At 35.4% G+C, this 18,103-nt stretch overlaps 1 protein-coding gene across 1 annotated transcript in view; it reads right to left on the reverse strand.

Annotated features, from left to right (window-relative positions):
* The window catches only part of LOC120542129 (matrin-3-like), a 65,865-nt gene that overhangs the window by 26,942 nt on the left and 20,820 nt on the right, over positions 1-18,103 (reverse strand). The window contains exons 6-11 of the mRNA XM_039774306.1: positions 17,639-17,688; positions 15,368-15,484; positions 14,328-14,453; positions 11,406-11,546; positions 10,645-10,769; positions 4,130-4,733 (exon numbers count right to left, since the gene is read on the reverse strand). Of these exons, the coding sequence (XP_039630240.1) occupies positions 4,130-4,733; positions 10,645-10,769; positions 11,406-11,546; positions 14,328-14,453; positions 15,368-15,484; positions 17,639-17,688 (1,163 nt within the window). The remainder of the gene's footprint in view (positions 1-4,129; positions 4,734-10,644; positions 10,770-11,405; positions 11,547-14,327; positions 14,454-15,367; positions 15,485-17,638; positions 17,689-18,103) is intronic.

Raw genomic sequence — 18,103 nt, forward strand, 5'->3', positions numbered from 1 at the left:
ACACACTTAAACAAATTTGGGATCATGGGATGTAACAAAATGGTATATAAGCAAAAACATACATACCTGAATTTAAGGATCGTACTGTAACAATGGTGACAGAAAAACAGGGAAAACAAACTAAAATCATGAGTATAATAAACACAGAAAAAAGATTTCTCAAAGCAGCCATTCCTTTGTTTCATTTAAATAGGAGATTATAAAACAAAAAATTCTGATTACGTTTCAAGAAGACACTAAACTAGTAAGCCCCACTTTATCATTCCTGACTGAAAAAGAGCTTGAACCAGCCTCACATGCTCACATGAACCATCTCTGATGCTCAAGTACCTCTTACACCATCTATACATAAAGCTCAATGGAGATACAGAACAAATATATACATTCCTTGCAAAACACAAACAAACAAAAAAAGACTGGAATTAATGACCTTACTTCCTTTAAAACCAGCATGAGAAATCAGGGCATCAGTAGGATAGCACCATCTGGTGGTTGCTATTGCAAAAGCAAACAGCAGCTCATTCACTAATAACACAGATGGCCTTGCAAAAGTATTCAGACCACTGACCATTTCTCTAATTTTTCTGAACAACAAAATTTGTTCCCTATGATAATTTCAAAGCACTACAATGACATTTGTTATGATAAAAAATGGAAATACACCATTTTCATTAATATTCAATACTTTTGTAAGCTCAAAGTTTGCCTAGGTAAAAAAAGATCTGTCAAGAACATAATTGCCCTGGTAACTGAATCCTCAAAGTAACTGGACAAATTTTCTGGATAAAAACCCTAGCAATGGTACAGTAGCTGTGACTGGAGTAACAGGGAACCAAGTCAACGATATCAAGATATCCGTATAATACTAATCTGAATGGAAAAATCCCATAAAAACTGCAGTTGCTTAAAAACAATTATGCTGAAGTATGTCCACAGTTTGCCCAAAAAGAAGTTTGTGGTAGATTCCTGGCCTCCTGGTGCAAATTTAACACTTCCCAAAAGAGAACAGAACATTCTACAGTGAAGTATGATGGTAGGAGGATTATGCTATGGTCTCGGAATCTGATTTAAACAGAAGATGGAAAAGATGATGGAAAACACAAGGACATACTGCAAGGGCACCAGTTTATGTCTGCTAAACAATGAAGCTTGAGTAAACGTTTATCTTTCAAAGGACACTGATCCCAAACGAAAGGTTAAAATATTGAATTGGCTCAAGGAAACATAGTGAATGTCCCACAATGGCCTAGTCAAAGCCTATTCTTAGACTTAATAAGAATCTATGACACTATCTGAAAATTGCAGCAAACAAGCATCATCCAGCTAACGTACTGTATTAACCTGCAGAATTTCTGCCTAAAACGGAATGGGGCAGAATACTAGAGACCCAATGGAACAATAATTTTTCTTTCATCTCATTTTAAAGTACAAGTTTGGCATCTTCCAAGTCAAAGCTTTTTCTTCACAAACATATTTATGCATTTGCCATGCGAAATTGTGTCCTAAATTTGACAGAGCACCACCAGAAAATTCAAGCTTAAAACAAAGTGGCATATATTTTGATATAAGCAAGTAAGTCTTACATGTTTCCAATATATGTTTGTGACAATCATTTTATTGCATATTATCAAATACCAAATATTCTGGATACTATTTCTCTTGTGCTAAGGATACATTTTCTATTTGCTCGCATAAACATGAAAGTAAATCAAAACCAAACCAACCATGTCGGTTGACTAGGGATGCTAATGATTAATTATTGTTCAGATTGTTAATGGAGGTTAAGTGAAAAAAGTAAATTTAACAATTATACAATTAATTTTAATTTACATTGGGACCCTTCATTTTCTTGCTGTACTGCAATATCTCATGCAGACTTGTTTGTAGACATGTTGTTTATGTATACCGACATACAAGGGCTGTATTTAAATTACATTAAATTGTTTAAACACCCAGATGCAGAATGGAAGCCAAAAGCGAAAAGGAAGCATGTCAAGCATAATTTGGTTTGCATGCTTCTTGAACTGCAATCTTTTAACACTTTACTAAAATACAGAAATAGCAGAGCTACAATGTACTGTATTACCAAACAAGAGTGTCACTTGCTAGAGTGGACTGCAGCATTTACCATGTTAGAAACATTAGCAAGGGAAAAAATGATGACTGCCAGGCAAAGGAAATCACACAGAATACATACATTGATAGAACAACATTTGCTGCCAGTATGGATGATGGCAAAGACTACTGGCAGCTAATTAAAATATTTAGAGCCAGAGTATACAACATTCTATCCAGAGTCACTGTCACCAGCCACAAAGAAAAACATTTACACCGAGACAGCACTACAGCTGAGGAAAAGGTACCAGCAGCCAATAAGCTTGTGCTCATAACTGACCTGTGAACTCTGTGATACCAAAGTGTTTGCATATTTACATGGTAAAGCATGAAACACCGTGACTGCCATCTCCTGTGAATCAGGCAGGCTCGGTATCATGATTTGATTATAGGCTGCACAGTCAGTGACAGATTTAACATGTACCTTACCATGGCGAGAGAGCACCTCACCATAATCAAGACACTGATAGTATGACAATTATTACAGTGGGCATGTGCTTGCTGAACCCATTAATAAACTACTATTCCTGAAAAAAAATGCATTAAATGTTTTTCAGTAAAGGGGCAGCTTGTGACACATTTTCAATTTAAAATGAAAAAGAATTTTCACACATTTAAATCAATTAAACTTTTCCTGAAAAAAATCCTTGCATTATTTTGCAGTTACAGTATTAAGCAGGGTGTCTTTTTGTTAAACAATTAATCTAATGGGGCCAATTATCCATCCATCTATTTTCCAAACTTAGTTACTTCAGGGCAAGGTCGTGGGGTAGCTAAAGCCTATCCCAGCGAGCACTGGGCACAAGGCAAAAACACTACCTGGGCAGGGTTGGATTCAAGCAGTCTGGACTGAGATTCCTTGAGGCTGACAAACTACTGGACTCGTACACAAAATATTCCAAAACCACACACAACCAAAAAGCTGTATTTTGGTGTGGGACATCAGTGCCTATGACAGACAACCACTTCTGCTGCATGTAAAGGGTAAGTTCTACAGGCAAAAGTACATCAAAGGACGAATGTCACTTACAGAACAGCATTTCATTGCAGATCCATATGTTTCTATTTTCTAAGAGAACAATACTTGTTTGCACACAGGTGCCATTTTCTTGGCATGACAAATAATAGTAAGAACAATGCACAATGTAATATGACAATAAGATTTTTTTCCTTTCTTCTCTATACCTGCACAAAGGAACATCTTTAGGCAGGCTTTGTGCCATAAACAGGCATGACTGCTTAGAGGATAAGGTTGTAGATTGCATAAGTTTAACATTATAAGGACCTTAAAAGGGTTATACCTATAATTATTTAATTGTATAAAGACTATTTGAATACTTGGGGCATAAACAGTGTAACGTGTCCATAATTTGTGATGCCTGCCAACTACCAATGGTCACAAAATGTTTTCAACTGGAAAGTGACTAGTTTTTACATTTTTGTTTTGTACTTTTTATGTCAAGTTGCAAAGGTGCTTAGCACTGTTTCCTCTCAGTTCTGGGACAGAGGGATCAAATCACTGGCTAGCCATCTTCAGTGAAAAATGTGCATGCTCTCACTATGCCTGCATCAGTTTTTCTCTAAGTCCACAGTTTTTACCCAACATGCCAAAGACTTTTTTTTTTTTAATAGGGGAATCGCTAAATTGGTCCTATATGAGTGATTCTGATTGGTGATCAACTGATGATCCACTTATTATTTTGTTTCTGCCTGATAAAGAATGAGGATGGATTAGGCCCCTGTCTTTGAAGAATCTGAATTGGATATTCAGGTACAGATAATGAACAGATATATAGATATTTTATGGTATTTTATTTGCAATGTACTGTGTTTACTAGTAATGCCCAAAACAAATTTACTATGAACACTTAGTTTGTATATAAGGCACTATAACACTACGGGGTCTTTTAGAGGCAATGTAAATAATGGTACTTTTAGATAATTATTTAACCTCTGGAAAAAAATAATGGTGTTATATGAGGTCTTATAGTACCTAAAATATAATTTGTATTACCTCTTCAAGATAAAAAGATTCTTCCAAGTTCCTTTCCTCAAGTTCATTAGTCTCCATTTGCTCTATAATCTGGGACGCAGTTGACGTTTCTGTTTCAGCATTGTTTGTAGTGTTCTTGTCCTGTGTCGTTGGATCTGTCAGCATTTCCTCTGTTGTTTCCAAACATTCTTCTTTTGGCCCTTCTGTTTTATTGTCTGAACACTGAAACAATAAATCAGAGGGCTCTTCTTGCACCTCAGCACTTTCCACTTGTTCCACAGGCTTGTTTTTGATTTCCTGCTGATATTCCAGATTCTGACATTTATGACTTTCATCCGACTGATGCGATGTGCTTTTGTTTAATTCCTCAACAATGTCCAACTTGACAACCTTTTCATTTAGGTCTCCTGAGGCTACATCTTCCTCTTCAGAACCTTCACTTTCATGATCCACTGTATCAGAAATTAGATCGGATTCATTTTCCTTTTCATCCTTTGGCGTATCAGATTCCTCTTTCTGAGAGTCTTCATCTTTGGTCACAGTTTTGGACTGGTTGCTGCTAGAGTCATTACTTTGTTGCCTGGTTTTTCTGCTTTCCAAATCATCAGCAAAGGTTGTTTTTGAACTGAAAAGAAAAATGCAAGACTACTATTTACTGTACCAATGCTAAGTATTGTCTTTAAAGCCACAGGTCAGAGGTAGCACAATATGTGGTGCATACACAATTACATTAGTAACTGTGCTGTAAGAGGGAAATTTTACAGATAGCACATCAAAACTTATTCTGGTTAATTTCTTTTCATACCTGTTTGACAATTGAAACTTTAGTTTTCTGAAATATTATAAATTGTTTTTATTTGTACATGCCCTTTAAAGTGCATTTTTGCAAAATAAAATCCCAAAAACGGGTCAGTAGCTAATGTCTTACTTTTAATGAGTGTTAACTGGTGTATGGTGTTAGATTAGATTGTCAAAATCAAGCACAAGGAAACAAGTACAGTATCTAATGTATGACGTACGTATAATCTATAAGGAGTTCATGTACAGTAGTTTGAAGTCAGACTCAAATACAACATATTCATGGTTCACCACACTACAAGGAAGGTAGGCTAGAGACTGTGTTGGAAAAACCTTTTTCAGAGATATCCAGATACATTTTTGTGAAACGGTTTCTTAAGCTATTAGTTGGATATGAATACCTAATTTCAAAACTTTAATTATGATAAAAGTTCTTATCAATGACTATATATGCTTATTTATTTCACCTATCAATCTTGGCATGGTACAGACTTAGAATTTACATTGGTAGTAACAAGCACAAGGTAAGGACAAGTCCTGGATCATAGACCAGTCTATCACACAACTGCTCTAATATAATGCAGTTTGTCAACCCAACACAATGTCATTGGACTGTGAAAGGAAATCAAAGACCACCAAGAACAACTCTTAGAACAATTCTAAATATGGAAAACGCAGCAAGCATGCCACTCAGGAAATCCTTTGGAGCCCAAGCACTGTGGAGGTGACAAGACTGTCTGGTGCACCAATATGCAATATTACATTAATGTGTCTAGTTACAGAAATGTTTTGGCTTTAAAATATATTTGTGTGCATGTTACAGAAGGGTTCAAGTAACCAATATATTTACATTTTTGAGAGGTATCTACTTTTAATTTAAACTATAAAGTCAAAAGATGCACAATGTGAATTTTGAAATATTTTATTTTGGCAGTCACCAGTATTTAGAGTGTTGTGAAACACGGATTTATATTTAACATGGATTTATATTTAATAAACATTATCTGCGTGTGACATACCTTTCTGATTGCTGGTAAGGTGTTGCACTGAAATACATAGCTTTTCCACTTGGACTTAGGTAGCCAATGTGTCTAAAAGCAATTTGCCCGCAATAATTCTTTTTGTGCCAGATGTTGGGGTGGAAATCCAATCAGTCACTATAAGAGAAAGCTAACCCATTACTGCTTTAATTCTTTAATCTAGAACACTAACTAGTGTTTTACTAACATGCTGGAATTCTATGAGGAGGCAGCAAAAGGATATGATCAAATTGGAGCTTATGATATTATTTATCTGGACTTTCAGAAAGTATTTGATAAGGTGCCACATGAGAGGTTGGGCATCAAACTAAAAAGTGGGAGTTTAGGGTGATGTTTTTAAATGGGTGCAGGATTGGCTCAGACACAGGAAGCAGAGGGTGATGGTGTGAGGAACCTCATCTTAACTGGCCGATGTTAAGAGTGGTCTTCCACAGGGGTCAGTGCAAGGGCCGCTGCTATTTTTAATACATATAAATGATTTAAATAGGAATATAAGTAACAAGCTGGTTAAGTTTGCAGATGATACCAAGATAGGTGGATCAGCAGATAATTTGGAATCCGTTATATCATTAAAGAAGGACTTGGATAGCATACAGGCTTGGGCAGATTTGTTGCAGATGAAATTTAATGTCAGTAAATGTAAAGTATTACACATAGGAAGTAAAAATGTTAGCTTTGTATACACAATGGGCGGTTGGAAAATCGAGAGTACACCTTATGAGAAGGATTTAGGAGTCATAGTGGACTCCAAGCTATCAATTTCCCGACAGTGTTCAGAAGGCATTAAGAAGGCTAACGGAATGTTAGGTTATATAGCACGATGTGTGGAGTACAAGTCCAAGGAGGTTCTGCTCAACCTTTATAATGCACTGGTGAGGCCTCATCTTGAGCACTGTGTGCAGTTTTGGTCTCCAGGCTACAAAAAGGACATAGCACTGCTAGAAATGGTCCAGAGAAGAGCGACTAGGCTGATTCCAGTTCTACAGGGGTTGAGTTACGAGGAAAGATTAAAAGAGCTGAGCCTATACAGTTTAAACTAAAGAAGATTAAGAGGTGACATGATTGAAGTGTTTAAAATTACAAAGGAAATTATTACAGTGGATCGAGACTGTTATTTTAAAATTAGTTCATCAAGAACAGAGGGACACAGTTGGAAACTTGTTAAGGGTAAATTTCGCAGAAACATTAGGAAGTTTTTCTTTACACAAAGAACCATAGACACTTGGAATAAGTTATCAAATAGTGTGGTAGACAGTAAGATGTTAGGGACTTTCAAAACTCGACTCAATGTTTTATTGGAAGAAATACAGTGCATCCGGAAAGTATTCACAGTGCATCACTTTTTCCACATTTTGTTATGTTACAGCCTTATTCCAAAATGGATTAAATTCATTTTTTTCCTCAGAATTCTACACACAACACACCATAATGACAAGGTGAAAAAAGTTTACTTGAGGTTTTTGCAAATTTATTAAAAATAAAAAAATTGAGAAAGCACATGTACATAAGTATTCACAGCCTTTGACATGAAGCTCAAAATTGAGCTCCGGTGCATCCTGTTTCCCCTGATCATCCTTGAGATGTTTCTGCAGCTTAATTGGAGTCCACCTATGGGAAATTCAGTTGATTGAACATGATTTGGAAAGGCACACACCTGTCTTTATAAGGTTCCACAGTTTACAGTTCATGTTAGAGCATAAACCAAGCATGAAGTCAAAGGAATTGTCTGTATACCTCCGAGACAGGATTGACTTGAGGCACAAATCTGGGGAAGGTTACAGAAAAATTTCTGCTGCTTTGAAGGTCTCAATGAGCACAGTGGCCTCCATCATCCGTAAGTGGAAGAAGATTGAAACCACCAGGACTCTTCCTGGAGCTGGCTGGCCGGCCATCGAAACTGAGCGATCAGGGGAGAAGGGCCTTAGTCAGGGAGGTGATCAAGAACCCGATGGTCACTCTGTCAGAGCTCCAGAGGTCCTCTGTGGAGAGAGGAGAACCTTCCAGAAGGACAACCATCTCTGCAGCAATCCACCAATCAGGCCTGTATGGTAGACTGGCCAGACAGAAGCCACTCCTTAGTAAAAGGCACATGGCAGCCCACCTGGAGTTTGCCAAAAGGCACCTGAAGGACTCTCAGACCATGAGAAAAAAAATTCTCTGGTCTGACGTGAAAAAGATTGAACTCTTTGGTGTGAATTCCAGGCGTCACATTTGGAGGAAACAAGGCACCGCTCATCACCAGGCCAATACCATCCCTACAGTAAAGCATGGTGATGGCAGCATCATGCTGTGGGGATATTTTTCAGCAGCAGGAACTGGGAGACTAGTCAGGATAAAGGGGAAAATGACTGCAGAAATGTACAGAGACATCCTGGACGAAAACCTGCTCCAGAGCGCTCTTGACCTCAGACTGGGGCGACAGTTCATCTTTCAGCAGGACAACGACTCTAAGCACACAGTCAAGATATCGAACAAGTGGCTTCAGGACAACTCTGTGAATGTCCTTGAGTGGCCCAGCCAGGGCCCAGACTTGAATCCGTTGAACATCTCTGGAGAGATCTTAAAATAGCTGTGCACCGACGCTTCCCATCCAACCTGATGGAGCATGAGAGGTGCTGCAAAGAGGAATGGGATAAACTGGCCAAGGATAGGTGTGCCAAGCTTGTGGTATCCTATTCAAAAAGACTTGAAGCTGTAATTGCTGCCAAAGGTGCATCGACAAAGTACTGAGCAAAGGCTGTGAATACTTATGTACATGCGATTTCTCAGTTTTTTTTTTTTTATTTTTAATAAATTTTCAAAAACCTCAAGTACACTTTTTTCACGTTGTCATTATGGGGTGTTGTGTGTAGAATTCTGAGGAAAAAAAATGAATTTAATCCATTTTGGAATAAGGCTGTAACATAACAAAATGTGGAAAAAGTGATGTGCTGTGAATACTTTCCGGATACACTGTACGTGGATAGGACTGGCGAGCTTTGTTGGGCTGAATAGCCTGTTCTTGTCTAGAGTGTTCTAATGTTCTAACACAGGTGTCAAACTCGGAGATCTTGGAGGGCCACAGTGACGTGGCGCTTTCATTCCATCCACTTTCTTAATTAGTAACTAATTACTGCTGCTAATGAAAAATATGCCTTTTAAGATACAGAACCTATCTTTCTGCTCTCCAAAACCAGTAGCCAAACTATGAGATGCAAAGCAAGCCAGCAGATGACCAGCTAACTTAATTCCAGTGGCACCTATATATCTATAGTACAATATTTGGTTCAATAAAATATTGGAGATGGGAGAAAAAAAAAAAAAAAATCTGTGAAACATTGATCTGCTTTGGTCAACAGACAATTTGGATCATACTCTTCAAAAAAATAAAATCAACAGTTTTGGAAATGACTAGTGTGACAGAATGAGGGCAGTAACAAAATCGAATTGAATATGTTTCATTGACAGTAAAATGTATTTATTTATTTGGCCACCATATTTATCCAAAGTGACTTGCAATATATGAGATACAATTGGTTAAATTTCTTTTATTTTTTTTTCTTCCCAATTGGAGGACAGGGAGGTGAAGTGACTTGTTCAGGGTCATATAGTGTCTGAAGTTCAAAGCCTTAACCACCACACCACAGCCTGCATATGAAATGTAGTTTCTAATTAAGAAAATGAAGCAAAAAAGTGGCCCTCCATGTGCCAAGATTAAGACTCCCGAGTTAACAGGTCAGATATTGGTAACTCTGCATTTTGTTGTAATGTGGACAGCTAAGGAAAAACAAACAATTAAGGGTTCTGAATCTTTAATTCAATTTAAATTAATGGAAATGATTGACAGTATATTCCATTAGAAAGAAAGTGGTTAGCTTTAAAAAGCTTCAGAAGCTACAGGCAAATGCACTTTCTTATAATATATTATGAAAAACATTAAATAGAATAATGCACAAGTCTAAGATGATCTAACAGTAAATATGTATAAACATGTGCATATAAACACACACGTTGTGTGTTATATAATAGGTAAAATTCAGTTACAACAAACTCCCAGGGACCTAAAAAATATTTCATTGTAATGAGATTCTGTATTTGTTACTATAGTGCTTTCTTTAACTTGCGCCCAGGCATTTGCAATCATTTCAATAGCTTCTTTTATGTTCATTTTAATCTCCTCCTACAAGTTATGCTGATGAGAATTTTTCTCAGCATTTCCTTGTGATAATACACTTTCAGGGTGCGAATGATGCCCAAATCCAATGGCTGAAGCACTGCTGTACAATTGGGTGGGAGGAATTCAACGCGAACATTATCTAAATGTGGAAGCATGTTGTGGGCAGCACAGTTAAAAATCAGGAGCCAAATCATCATTTTCTTCTTCATATTGTGAGGTTTCTTAACTCTTTTGAGACACCACCCCCCCAAAACTCCCAGTGTGTTTTGAATTGGACCAAAATTCAGGTTACATCACTGTTGTAGGAACGGAACTGTGTCGTAACCCGAGGACCCCCTGTATACACATCTGTTTAATATTTGTGACATTAAAAAAAAAAAAATCATTCAATAGATGCATTTATCCTTTAATGTTGTGCGATATAACAGTAGCGGCAACAAGGACAGACATTGTCCAATGTGAATTTTTCCATGATCTGTGAATAAGTACAAAACTAACTTTGCAATTTTAGCGCATCTTTAAATATCTGTATAAAATATTACCTGAGGTCTTTGTACTTCCTGCAGATTTCAAGTCTGATCCTGTAGCCTTTCATTTTAAGTGGATTGAGTCGATAGTACTTGACCATCTTTTCAGCATCAGCAGGGTTCACCATTTCCAGAAAGGCCTAGAAAATATGCTATTGAATAAATATGATATTCTGCTGAGGTCCACATCATATAATCAAACTGTGAAAGTTTAACTAGAAGATTCCCGTAGTAGCTTTTATTTATAACAAAAATTAATATTAAACAAGATACGCAGCTATAGACCTCAACCTTTTCTGTTGGCATACCACTCCAAGAAACTCAAATATCACTTTTTTCAGCCTCAAATTGTAACATAATGAATTCTTATTAGATAAAACTGAAAGCAGTATTTCATTTCCATGCCATCTCCTGCAAAGAACTAGTACCACATACCCCCACGCAACAATATTTTAATTGGAGGATTATTGACTATAGTGGATTTCAGCAAAAAGTTTATAAAGAATGGTATGATCATTGTGGACCCTTTCTCTCTTCCTTCACTTGTGCTTAATGCATTCAACTTTCTTTTTTTTTTTTATTTCATGTACCACTCATGTAACTCTTCCACACGTTGAAGTCAAATAATAGAGGTATTAACAGTTTATTTTTGCATTTGCTATTGAAATGTTCTCTAAAACTCATTTTAGAATAACAATTACATACATTCTATGTTTTGAAGGGAAAGCAAAACTGAGAATATTGCTATTCTTATACTAAGTAACTACAGTACGTACCTCATGCTGTAAAATAAGACTGTCTTTCACAGGCCCAAAACGTTTAGCCAAATCCATCAACTCAGATGTCATGTCTTTTGCAGAAGGTAGATTACACATATAAATTACTGAATGCCCAGTGCCATGGTCAGGCTTTTGTTTCTTTAAAGAATAGAAAAAAAATGTATATCAAGGCCCAAAAATATTTTGCTCTAATAAATGACTAAAACTAATTAAAACTCTAGTTTTTGTAGTAGAAGTAGCTTTATTATTGGATCAGCAGCAGTTCAACAGTAACACTTCAAGCTTTATTTTACTATACACCACAGAAGAAGCTATATTTTAATGTACACTTGACAACATAACTAATGTAATTAGTAATTAACACATTTTAAATACCCTGAAAATAAACACTAGAGTATATATAATTTTTCTCCATTTTATTCTGCATTAGCAAAAGTAAAATAATTAAAACACCTACACACTCCAGAACTCTGGGGGGAAAAAACTACAAATTCTTACAGATTTGATGGAAGCATGACTAAAGTATCAAAACGACAGCTTCCTACAGACATTTAATAGAATTATATATCACCACTGTATTTTCATCCAATTATTTTATTATTGGCTGGCTTCTCTGAAGTGTTCAAAATTTTGAGTAATGTCTGGTTCATAGATTCAAACTGCACAATGTGATCACCAGTCTCATAAAAAATTAAGGGGGAAAAAAGTGTTAACCGCCAACATACTTAAGACAGAGGGTTACTGAATATGGATAATAAATGTGAAACTCTGTTAGGGAAAAAATGTGCAGAACATAAATTTTCCACAATTATGAAGCATTTTACTCAATTGCATAAATAATTTAACACTTTTAAACAACAAGCATGTATATGATGGATCAAAGGTAACTACAGGTTTGTGCAGTTTTTATGATTAGACACTATACTAAACTCTAGAACCAAGTTTCTTTTTATGCAACTTACCTTATATAACATTATGTTTGAAACTAGATCAAATAAAGATCATATCAGCAAAACATAATATTACTCTGGTGAGTGACAGTCCTACACTTTTAATTATGTTGCAGTAAAAAATGCTTTATGCAACATTACTAATCTCATGAATGTGTACATGTATGTATACATACTGCTTAGGAAGATGACTAAGATGAGTATTTGTATACAACATTAATTTTAAATGTATCTATCTATAGGGTGGTCCAGATCTAATTATGCAATTTTTCATTATGCTATAACTTAAGTTTATTACATAGAAAAATCACCCAAAAAATCCCAGACCATCAAGAAGTATGTGAACTGGCGACGAAGAATCATCTTGGCGCCGAGCGGGAATCGTCCCCGCATAAATCAAAGTCATTCAGATGATCTGGACCACCCTGTAGATGGGGGGGAGTTTTTGTTGGAGAACTGTGCAAATTTAACATAGGTCCTCAGATCACTCAAATGTACTCAAACTGAAAACAAGATTTCAGTACTAAACTCTACACACCCCCAAGGTGATGAGTAACAAAATAATGGTGGCTGTTTTATGCATTACTAAATCTAGTTGAGGAGTTATTTTCAACATAATTTACATATAATATTCTGACCTGCATTACCTTTTTTAAAATGAAATATATCATATAATCTATCAATCAAAAGGTTGCTTTAATTGTGATATTGCACCTCAGCAGGGCTTTGACCAAAACAGACTTATGAAAACTGGTCCACCTTTTTCTTTCAGCAGTCAACTTTCTGTTTAAGCGACAATATGAAAACTGTTGAAATACTTATATGGGCATAATGAAAAAAATGAATGGCAGGGAAAAGGAAAAGGCAGTCAGCAGTCCTTTCACAATGCTGCTTTTGCTTTTACATACAAAGACCCTGTGCTGGCATGAACAGATTTTATGAATACTAAAATCACTTTCCCCATCAGTAACATGCAACAATAATGTACACTGCATATACTTAAATGAGCAAAAAAAAAAACAAAAAAAAAAACATAAAATTCACTTAGAAATAATGAAGCAAGTTGTCTTTGGTACTTAAAGCAAATAATATTAACGCTACATTGGATGGATGGATGGATGGATAGATGGATAGATAGATACTTTATTAATCCCAAGGGGAAATTCATATTTTTCTTCTGGGGGAAAAAAAGACAGGCGGAAGCTAGTTTAGCACAGAAAGGTTATAAAGGTTTTTTGGTATTCTTCATTATCTTCTTGACAAAACTACAAAATCCCTAGTTATTTTGTTTGTTTTGTACAAATTTTTACAATAAAAATTATAAGCAAAGCATTTAGGCATCTGTGAAATGTGTTGCTAAGATTATTATAATGGTTATACTAACTCATGATGCTCTATGAATTACATTCCAAGTTGGAATAGTAAAGACTTTCACTACCCTCAAAATGTTATTTACAGGTATTCATTAGACTGGTTCTTCAAAATTTTTAACCAGAAAGAAAAGCTTATGTTTTTTTGTCTGCTTCTATATAAATACATTGTTTTTGTCAATTATACATATTTCTTTTATATGCAGAAAATGAACTAAACCTGACTAGTTGTTTTTGTGGTACTTAAACGTACAACATATTCACAGTACAGTGTTACTTTTTTTCCATAGCTGAAAATTCTTCCACAAGTTTGATATTTTCATTTCCGAGACAAGCTGGGAGAAAAATATTTTGCCTAGTGATACTTAAATATCTGGTGATGTTCTGATACACACAATATGCATAACAGCACTAATAAATTACCCAATTTCTCTGATTAGATAACAAGAAAGTTATTATATTTATAAGTACCAACAAAATTCCACTTTTCTTCATTAACTCTGTAAATCTGTTTCAAAAGAGTAAGCCAATAATGAGTAAATAGACACTGTGATGTTTAGCTTTATTGTGAATAAAAATATATATGTTACATATATTACCTCAATAGTCCGAAGAACAGTTGACAAATAAATCTTAATCCGACTTCCACCGACTGTGGGAGGTGACGATTTATATTTATCAACCATTGCTTTGGCTTCATCATGCGTAAGCATCTCCAGAAATGCCTAAGTTGTAGGGAAGAAAAAATACTTTGCATGAAACAATTTGCACTGCATGTTGTCTAATGCTGAAAATATAAAAATACTGCTGTTTATGAACTTTAAAGGATTTATGTAGATAAAGAATATGGATTTAGTTTACTATCTTCTTCAAAATACAGGGTGAGGCAGAAAGGACGGACGTCTTTGAAATGGCTAGAACTCACCACTAGGAGTGACAGATGTGTGGTAGGTGGTGTTTGGTTTGCGAAGTCTTAGCATTTTTTTATTTTCTTTTTAGTTGAAGCCATGGAGCCGTGGACGATTGAACACCACGTTTTTGCATACGACTGTTTTGTCAAGAACAACCAATCTATTACTGCAGTTCAGCATGAGTTTCGTTACCATTTCAATATCCACAGAAATAAAGTTGTTCCCGCTCGTAACACTATCCTACATTGGGTTAAAGCACTTCGTACACGAGGTACACTAATGAACAAAAGACCGCTGGGGGGTACATGAACGACACGTACCCCTGAAAATGTGGAAAGCATACAACCAGATCTGCTGCACAGTCCAAGTCGATCTGCTCAGAAGCATTTTTCTAAACTTGGCCTCAGTAATTGTTCAGTAAGGCGTATTTTGCATTTAGACCTGCATTTCCATCCCTACAAGTTGTTAAATGCTATTTCAATATGAACTAAAATCTTTCAATAAATTTCTTTGTAAGAAAAAATGAACAATTTTGTGATTTTGTAAAAAACGTCCGTCCTTTCTGCCTCACCCTGTATTAAACACAAGCATTTAATTGCACTTTTCAAAACATTACACTTTTATTGCCTACTTTAAATAAAAATATAAAAGCAAAAAAAATTGTTTACAAAATCATGTAGTGTTCAAAAGGGTGTTTTTCAATTTTTACATCATCTTATGTTTCTTACCTCGTTTGCTAACTCTAGATGATTTGTTACAGTTCCAAATGGCTTGGCAAGTTCAAGCAGATCTGTTATTGAACACGATGCTTTACTGAAAGCTGCAACTACAACTCTGCTATCTGCCTGAAAGGAAAAAAAAAAAAAAAAAAAAAAAACACAAATATATATTACATAATACATAGTAGAAAGGGGTGGATTTCAGCAAAGCATTTATAAAAATTGATATGATTATTATGGACTATTTGAGTTATGTCAAAACATGCACATAAAAATGCACCCATGCCCATTATATAAGACCACCTGAAACAGGAAATCATCGCTCAATCTTGGAACCAGACGCTAAGGAGAGCATACTTTACTAAGTGAAGCCAGAGTTCTCTACAAATTAAAGCTATCAATAGACGGCCCTAACAATAGGTCTTTACAAAATGACAATTGTCCACAATTAAAAGGGATATTCACAGGGAACCCCCAAACCCTTCATCTATCGTTTTGCCTTTACTTAAAATATACATTTTCCTATAAAGAAAGTTCACTGCCTCCCTTAGAAAAATTACTTGTGAAGAGGTGGTTAGTGGACGTGGGGTTTGTTATACTGAGGAAGATAGGTTGATGAGGTCTTAATGAACATTATAAACTTTTACAGCGACTTTATGAATAAAACATCTTAGACAAATGATTTACACATAAGAATATAATCTACTACATAAAAAAACACAAAGGTATGTGTATGTGCGTGTATCGAGTCCCTCAGAGCAATCTGATTGGTTAGTCTGGCATTGGTGACACAATCAAAAGAGGAAGTGTGTGTGTGAGACACACGAGGAAAAGAAAAGGCATAAAAGGCACACTGAGAAAGTCACCTTTAAAGATTGGAAGTATAAAACCAGACATTAGTCAAGAAAGGCGTCTCAAAAATAATGGCGGAACCTGAAAAGTAGGCTTTATAAGAACATGCTCGAGGGAGGAAGCACTGGTAAAGGTTCAGACACACATGGATAGAGGAAATGTGCTGAAAATACAACGGAAAAAGTCAACAGAATTAAAAAATATTTGCTATTACCTGTGTTAGTCAGAGAGCATTGTTAGTATTTGTACAAAATAATTAAAATATTTATGCATGGATACATACACAACACTACACAGGGAAAAAGGTTCCAAATTTCTCTAAATGCAAATGCTCTTTTCATTTGTCTGTCCTCTGGGACTGGAAGACTTTTTTTTTGTATTTCTTGAGTGTTTATGATGCCAACATAATAGGTAGAAAGTTCCTATACAAATCAATAAACTGAAATATTCTACCCAATTTTCATTAGTGGTCAGACAATGGTCCCTTTATTAAGTCTACATAAGTTAGGTATTATACTTGCAAAGACATCACATTACTAAATCACTGATGTAATAAAAATAGATACATTTACAAATACGAGCATTGTCTAGCTAATATTTCTCTTAATAGGTAACAAGAAAAAGTGGCCATGGCATCCCGTCTTGGGTTGGTTTCTGCCCAAGCCTGCAAAAATAGGCTCTGGTTCTCCATGAGCCTATAATGCATAAAGTAAATGTAAAGAAAAAAAAAAAGAAGGATAAATGACTGCATAATGAAGTTTTAATACATTTATTAAATACCTAATTGTAGAAGACTGTTCAAAATAAGGAGACAAAATTATCTACAGAAGATGAAAATTAGGCAAAAAAGTTACAGATGATAACATTATTTGGAACAGTTTAACTGTTTCCATTCTCTAGACCATATATTTCAGCTGGCTATATAAAAAAAATCTTGGACAGTGGGGCATGGGAGTCAGATTAGGATTTTGAGATAGTAGCTTTGGAAAGATTAACAAAACAGTTTTACAGGGGAGCTGCAGAGAAGATTGCAGGGGAATTTTATGAAGGTGTTATAGAAATTCCCGTCATGTAAAGTATTTGCAGGGAGTCCAAAAACCCTAAAAAGCCAACTTCATGAGGATTCATACAAGTAGTTAATAAAAAAGCTTAACAGTTAAAGTATTTCTTTGATATTCAAGGAGAAGCAAGAGTTGTCCCACACACTATGATAACACGCTAGGACTAATGCCAAAGTGACATGAAAAGAAAATGCTAAGGAAGTCTGCGGATGGAAGCATATAGCCTGTATTGAACGTAAAAAAGAGTAGCATACATACTAGAATTTCCAGCTGAAAAAGCACCAAAGCTTATGTCTGATACATGGTAGTTTTACAAAAAAGAAAAAAAAAAAAAATTATATATATATATAGATAGAAGCAAACTTACAACATATTTGCGTGTTTTCCTCTTATGTCCCTGGTTTGACTTTCCTCTTCCTTAAAGAAAAAAAGAAGCATTAATTTGTATTAAAATAGAATTATATAAAAACCAATGTTTCAGTTGTACTTATTAAGGCTGTCAAAATCAGCAAAAAATTAAGGTTCAAGTATTCACATTAAAAATGAGTATTATGTTTCATATTAAGTTTTAAACTTCTAGATGGTACTTTTATATTTATACTATAATTAATAGTTTTAGAATTTGTCAGGGTACATTTCTAAACTATAAAGTGCCTACGACTCACATACTAGAGGAAGAAAGGAGAAATGTCAAGCAGATGTGATGCTTAAAAACCTTCACAAAAATGAGATTCTCTGAACATATACATTTAGTAGATAAAAATGAAAGCCAAGCCACTAGCACTTTAGGATGTATGTAATATACAAAGGAAACATTTTACTGCTAATAATT

Source organism: Polypterus senegalus, chromosome 13 (assembly GCF_016835505.1).
Source record: "Polypterus senegalus isolate Bchr_013 chromosome 13, ASM1683550v1, whole genome shotgun sequence".
Taxonomy (NCBI): domain Eukaryota; kingdom Metazoa; phylum Chordata; class Cladistia; order Polypteriformes; family Polypteridae; genus Polypterus; species Polypterus senegalus.